The sequence below is a fragment of the Lolium rigidum genome, chromosome 3, assembly GCF_022539505.1.
Source record: "Lolium rigidum isolate FL_2022 chromosome 3, APGP_CSIRO_Lrig_0.1, whole genome shotgun sequence".
NCBI lineage: Eukaryota > Viridiplantae > Streptophyta > Magnoliopsida > Poales > Poaceae > Lolium > Lolium rigidum.
Window position 1 is genome coordinate 82,719,371 of NC_061510.1, and position 6,890 is coordinate 82,726,260.

A 6,890-nucleotide genomic window follows, 5' to 3' on the forward strand; every position below is an offset into this window, starting at 1 on the left:
TACACGGGGATCTGCGAGACAATGTGCTCGTGGATGAGCAGCGCAGCATCCGTGAAAAAATCATCGTCGGACTCCTCGTCTGACGACGTGTCGATGAAGTTCTTGAAGTAGTATTCGTCGTCGCTGTCCACCATGATCTGAAAAGGGACACATTTTAGTTCGAGCATTTCAACGAACACCTCGCATGCGGAGGCGATCCAAATGCTTCCGTAGGGACCTGCAGGCATGGCCGTCTCAGCCGACTTGCGGTCTGGAAACACGGGCAGGAGAGCTCACCTCCGGCGGAAACGGCGCAGCTGCGAACGGCGGGAGGTGTCGCGACGGTGAGAGGACAATAGCGCCGGCGGCGGCGTCCTCCGACTCTGCTATGACGCGCCGAAAGCAGCGCGGGGCCTCGACCTATGCTTCCGCCCCGCTTGCCGGCGTCTCGACGACGATGGCCGGCGTCGACGCGCTCCCAAATCGCCGGTCCGTGGGTGGCGGCGGAGCGGTGGGGAGATGTGTGCGACGGGCTTGTGTTGTGGGAGGCAGACAGGCGGGCCAGGGGCGGACAAGGGAGGACGCGAGCGACCAGCCTTTCGCATCCGCGGCCACGCAAACTCGTCCAACATTTGGGCCGGGTTTGAGTCGTCCCGGACGCCGCGGCCATCCGTTTTAGGGATGGATCCACGCGCTAGGCCGCGGTTTTGTCCGTTTCGACCCATCCGGACGCGTGGGATGGGTCGCCCGGTTGGAGATGCCCTAAGCCCCTTGGACCGCTCGGTGTATTCGAGAGAGAAAAGGATGTGCAACTTTTTAAAGAAGGATTACGGGCTCGTCTTTGAAGTTCTGACTTCTGAACTAATGCATGATCCAGCAGTCGTTCAACTCCAGCTCGGGAACGCGATAACAACTGTCTGTTTACCCGTCGGAGCACCTTTGGCGATCACCTCTGTTGATGTAGTCGTCTCCTATAAACAATGTCCAAGTACGCATAAAACATGTGATGGATAGTGCAAATGATTTTTTTTTAAAACGGAGGCACAAGTTTGCCTCATGCATTAATTAAGTAAAAAATATCTTGTTTTTAGGAGAAATGTAAATGATATTAATTGCCGGTGCTGATTTATGGAACAAACAAAATTTGCTGCCAGCAAGAAATGATTTTTCCCTTTTTATTTTATTTTTCAGTATTCTTCCTCCCAGATGCATGCAGGAGAGAACACGCCTATTGGCACAGAACTATACCAGAGGATTGACGACCTGCCCTGCCAAAAGCACTATGCCGCTGCGGTCCTCCGTGACAAGGAATAGAAACGGGTGGTCCGCGACGAAGTCGACACGTTCAGGCTCCTCATAATCATCGAGGGATCACCCCACCATCACATCAGCTTCGGTGGCGGTGGCGGCCATGGTCCCATCCTCGTCGACCTCAACGACGCACCGGTGAAGCACGCTTCCCACCGTGAGGGCTCCGAAGATCAAATGGCATTTCAAGCTGGGGGCGAAGCATGTGGTTCACAATGGGAAGTGGACCTACTTCTGGAAGGATGGTGGGTAGGGCCTGGGCCGCTGCACACTCGGTACCCACACCTCTTGAGCTGTTGCGCCTAATCGGACATTGCGGTTCATGCGGCCTGGTGCAAGGGGGGATACCTGGAGAATGGTGCATCCGGTTCCGGAGGCAATTCAGCCTTGTGGAAATGGTAGAATGGGATAACCTTTGCCGGGAAATTCAGGCGCTACCGGTGGAGGACCAGAACGATGGGGTGTCGTGGTCGCTGGAGGCCTCGGGGCCCTTCACGGTGAAATTTGTCTATTACGGCTTGCTTCAAGGAGCGGCTGTCACACACTCCAAGGAAGTTTGGCGAACGTGAGTTCCCCCGAAGATCAAGGTGCTCTCGTGGCAGCTCATTAGAGGAAAGCTTCCGTCAGGTGGCCAAGAGGATGGGCCCCTCTAATGGCCTCTGCTCACTGTGTGGGGAGATTGAGGATTGTAATCACATTTTCGTCACATGCCACATGTCTAGGTTCATGTGGGCTGGGGTTAGGAAACTCATGCACTGCGATTGAAACTCGGCAGGGGCGAGTGATTTCATCGCGCTCACGCAGGGTTTGGCAGGCCTCCTTCATAGATTAGTTTGGTTCACCTTTGCGACCCTTAGTTGGTTTCTTTGGAACATTAGAAATAAGCTAACTACTGAAGGGAAACTGATTGGTAACCCGGCTGACGCTTTCTATCATATGCTGATTCACATGCAGTTATGGAGGGTTCTGGTTAGACGGAGGGACCAACTGTTTCTAGACGTGGCATGGGACGAGGTCAGCGAGGGCTAGGACTGCTGATTAGCTACCTTATTCGACTCACTTCAGGGTTTTGTATCTCCTTCACATTTTGCTACTGCTATGGGGCAGGTTTCAGACTTCTTGCTTTATCTTGGTGTGCTTCTGGGTGTTATCATGTATGGAACTTGACTTTATATGGTGGATGTTGCTTTATTTATAATTATAAAGTGGGGTCAAGAGGCCTTCTATTTCAATAAAAAAATGTGGTCGCCTCCTATAAAAAATGTTCAAGTACATATAAAACATGCGATGGACAATATAAATGATATTACAGGTAGCAGGAAATTGCTGGTGCTGATTTATGGATCAAACGAAGTTTGTTGCCAGCAACAAATGATTTTCCCTCTTTTATTTTATTTTTCAGTATTCTTCCTCCACGATACAGGAGAGAACACGGCTACTGGCAGAACTAGAGGAGAGGATTGACGACCTGCCCTGCGAAAAGCACAATGCCGCTCCGATCCTCGGTGACGAGGAACAGGAACGGGTGGTCCGCCACGAAGTCGACACGTTCAGGCTCCTCATCATCCTCGAGGCAGCACCCAAACATGAGATCAGCTTCGGTGGCGGCGGCGGCCATGGTCCCATCCTCGTCGATCTCAACGACGCACTGGTGAAGCACGCTGCCCACCGCGAGGGGCTCCGAGCAGTCGACCATCTCCGCGAAGTCACGTGAAAAGACGAACGGGCGCTCCAGCCCCAGATCCTTGAGAAGGTCTGACGCCTCTATCTTGAAGGACGCCTTGAACTTGGGGATCCTGAAGTCCCCCACCTCGACCCTCTGTTGAGGGATGCAGCGGTCCAGGAGGCCGGCCACGTCGGAGCTGAGCTCGCGGACCAAAGCCTGCAAGCTGTCGCGGTCGTCGGGGAGGTAAATGTGCATGCTGTACTGGTGGTTGCCGCGGCACTCGTAGGGCAGCTGCAGGAGTTTGAAGCCGGCATGGCAGCTGATGCGCTGGCTGTTCTTGCTCGCCATGAACGGCACGCGCAGAGGAGTACTGCTCTCGTCCCCTGGCAAGAAGAAGTCGCCGTCCCTGGTGTTGTCCCGGTCGAAGGGGTCCAGCCATTTGCCTCTCAGGTAGAGCGCGTTGCCGAGGACGAGGATGGTGTTGCTGCCGAGGTGGCCGTTCGGCATGAGGTCTGTGATGAGGCCGCCCGTCTTGTCCTCGAACCACCGGTTGATCTCCACTCTCGCCTCCTCAGCCTTTCAGTGAACATCAGAACATGTAGTACATCAAAGAATGCAGAGCAGAGACGATCGAATCCACTAGCAAGTAGAAATTCGCCCAAAAAAAAAACAGTACTCCAGGAAGAGATGCTACTAGATCATTAGTACCTTTTTTTTGAAAGGCATGGCTCGAGCCACGGCCTTGTACTGGGAGGCGACCTTGTCTGCAAAGGCGGGCCTAAGCCGGAGCGACGAGTCCACCCAAACGCCTACCGCGCACCGGACGTCGGGCTCCGCGTCCGTTTCCCCGCCGGCGAGGATACCGGAGGCTACATGGGAGGCGAGGGATGCATGCGCCGTGCTGCCGGAGGTGCCCAGGAAGGAGACGATCTGGTCGAGGGTGGTTCCCGTGGCACCGGCGGCCAGAAGCACCAGGACGGAGTGGAAGGAGAGCGGTGAGAGGGCCAGGTTGGCTTTGTCGCTGCCGAGGTGGAGCAGGAGCCGCGTGGAGAGGGCGGCCAGGTCGCGGACGGCGGCCGACATGCCCTCCGCGTTCATCGCAGCAGTGGACAATGGTGAACGTGCGGCGGCGCGGTGTACTACAGTACTGGTCTGCAGCGGCGCGGTGTACTACAGTACTGGTCTGCAGCGGATCGAAGTAGAGGGAGGTCACGCTGCGAATTAGCTGGAGTACTTCCTCAACAGGCACGGGTCGCTTTTGTAGCCCAGGGCCAGGTGTTGTCGTCTTGTCTTCGTTTCTCTGCGCGCGGTGGATGGCATTCCTCCAGAAATTTCCTCGACCATTAATGGTTGATTCACAAATGGTAATGAACCTTTATATAGTGAAATAATAGTATGCCTTAGCTGTGAAGTTCTGTGTATAAATGAAAGATTTTCTTTCCGTGTCATACTTTCTTTTCTTTTTGTTCGACTAGGTTGTGCTTGCACCTTCCATACCTGAACTTTGGTGCAAGAAAAACAACAGATTATCGGAATATTGGGCTGCATGTTGTTACATAGCTAGATCTTCCGCAGAAACTTAATTTGGCTCTTGGGTGCGTATGATCCCTTTATCATAAAAATATTTTTTCAAGTGTTAAAAAATTTTGACAAAAAAATTTACATGTACATCTTCATAATACTGTATATGTGTTCGTCAAGTTTTACAAAAAACAATACTTTTTGCAGTTTACGTGAAAAAGAGAAAATTTATCTTGTGACAAGTCTTTGTTTTAGCACCGAATTTTGTCTTTTTTACACACGCCACACGATAAATCGATTTTTCATGAAACGGCTTTGTGAGCGCGTAGCACATGAAGATGTACGTGCGAATTTTTTATTTCAAATTTTTTGACACTTCAAAATATGTCTAACATGCATTTCAAAATAATACGCTCTCATGTATCAAAACATCACTCCCGACCTTTCGGCTATTTTTACAGAAATATGGCATTAGGTAACAGTATAATGGAACCAGCAGGGCCTCTTTACAGCGATTTGCTGTTCTAAACCGTCCGATCAATCCATTAAACGGCCAGGATCGCTCGGCCATCTCACCACCCGGCTCGAATAGTCGCATCTATACTGCACTCGCCACCTGCGCGTCAAGGCCCGCCAAACGTTGCTGGGCAGCTACTCCAGAGAACGAGCTAGATGTTCTGTTATGAATCGGGCCGAGAGGTTGTGAAAGAGAGGCTGGACTTTCTTGCGGGCCTGTTTTTAACCGGGCCTTTGTTCCGTATGCGAGGCTACCACCAACGAGAACGCGGCTCCTCTCTATTCCGTTTATCTCCCCGGTATATATTGATCCGGACCCGGCGGCGAGATGAAGGCTATGAATGATGCCTGCGTTTATTCGTGCAATTAATGGCCTAGAAGGTGTATCGCCACCGCCCTTTATGCTTCTTTTCCTTTCGATTGCTGCTATTTCTAGCCCTTCCACCTCGTAAGTTCCCTCTCCTGCTTGCATTTTGATTTCTTCCTCACCTTATCTCGAACCATATAGGTGCTAATCCCCGCTTTTCTCTGGTGAATGGACTCGCGATTATGGTGGCGGCGACGACGTGCGAGGGAGAGGTGCCGACAGGAACGACAGACGATGAGGACGAGGAGGAGGCGGCCGCGTTAGCAGATCCAAGACGGTGAGGTTGAGGAGGTAACTGCTGCGGCTCGCCGGCGCAAGAAGATCGGTGGCGTCTCTGCTGGTGTAACAGAAGGATGAGGGTGCACCGCTTGGCTACCATGCTCAACTCACTTGTTGTGTGCCTAGGTAGGAAGGAGGGTCGGGGCCAAAATCCAAGGATGAAGAGGAGATGATTTGCGTTGCAGCCCTGCATCCCTTCGTGCTAGAGGTGAACCCTGTTTTATAAATTGCATCGATTTGTGTTTCTCCTGTAATGAGTGTCTCATCTTTGGGGTAATTTTTTGCTGAGCAAAAGTAGTGTGTATTTGCACAACACCTCTCCACTGCCTATTTGTGTTTCCAACTTTTATCTTCTCACTGAAACACAAACTAACCTAGGAGAAAATTTGGAGAAATTTCTTGGAATCAAATAACCTCAGTTTTAACAGACACGCGGTCGAACATGCAAACCGAGCTTACTTGTGCAAGGTGCAAGACTACATACTCTCAACAGGTTGCTAGCATAGCTACAAATGTGATGTTGCCCATTGGGCACTTTTGTTCCAGCTGATACGGATTTAACTGATGAGTAATGGCACAATACATAGATCAAAGAATGCTCACAGGAGATACCTCTGATATTTCTGGTCCAAATTTGGTAAGAAATATGAACTATTATTCGATTTTCCTGTTTTCTGGTGTTGCATAAGTTGTTTAAGTACTGTAATGCCAGGAGGACATGAGCTAAACTGACTATTGCAGGATAATGTTCACCACTTCGATATCTCTTACTAGAAAGTTGGAATTATATGTATATGCAGGTGTCATGTTACTGTGCCTCCAAAAGTATTATAGACCGAACCTTTCCTGGAGGGAGGATTCTCTGTCAGAGGCGTGTGAAATTTATTACCAGTATTTTTTTATTCATGTAGTACATATTTAGTATATGTCAGAAGGTTCTCCCTTCATATGTCAATTGAAGTCAATTCTATTTCTATCGCTCGTTTGAGATCTATGAATGGTGGTTAGGAAATGCCCGGCAATAAAGAGTATGTTCTGTAGCTGGTGATGCAGTTATGTAGAGCATCAGCACTCTGCATACTTGGTTTACATGATCTTCCTCGGCCCTGACCTCTATTTAATTTGTTCCACATGTTTACTTATACGATCCAAATGAACAGTTGCATGACTTAGGATTCAGAAACATGGGTCAAGCTTGAGAGGATATAAATGTTCACTTCCATATTATTGACGCCTCTCCTCCAGAAATTGAGG

General features: G+C 50.4%; 1 protein-coding gene across 1 annotated transcript; it reads right to left on the reverse strand.

Moving 5' to 3' along the window:
- Positions 1-2,734: 2,734 nt before the first annotated feature.
- Positions 2,735-4,051, reverse strand: LOC124695106 (serpin-Z1-like). The gene is made up of 2 exons (XM_047227994.1): positions 3,662-4,051; positions 2,735-3,529 (listed from the first exon to the last, which is right to left on the reverse strand). Exons 1-2 carry the CDS (start codon positions 4,049-4,051, stop codon positions 2,735-2,737), a joined length of 1,185 nt encoding a protein of 394 aa, XP_047083950.1.
- Positions 4,052-6,890: the final 2,839 nt, after the last annotated feature.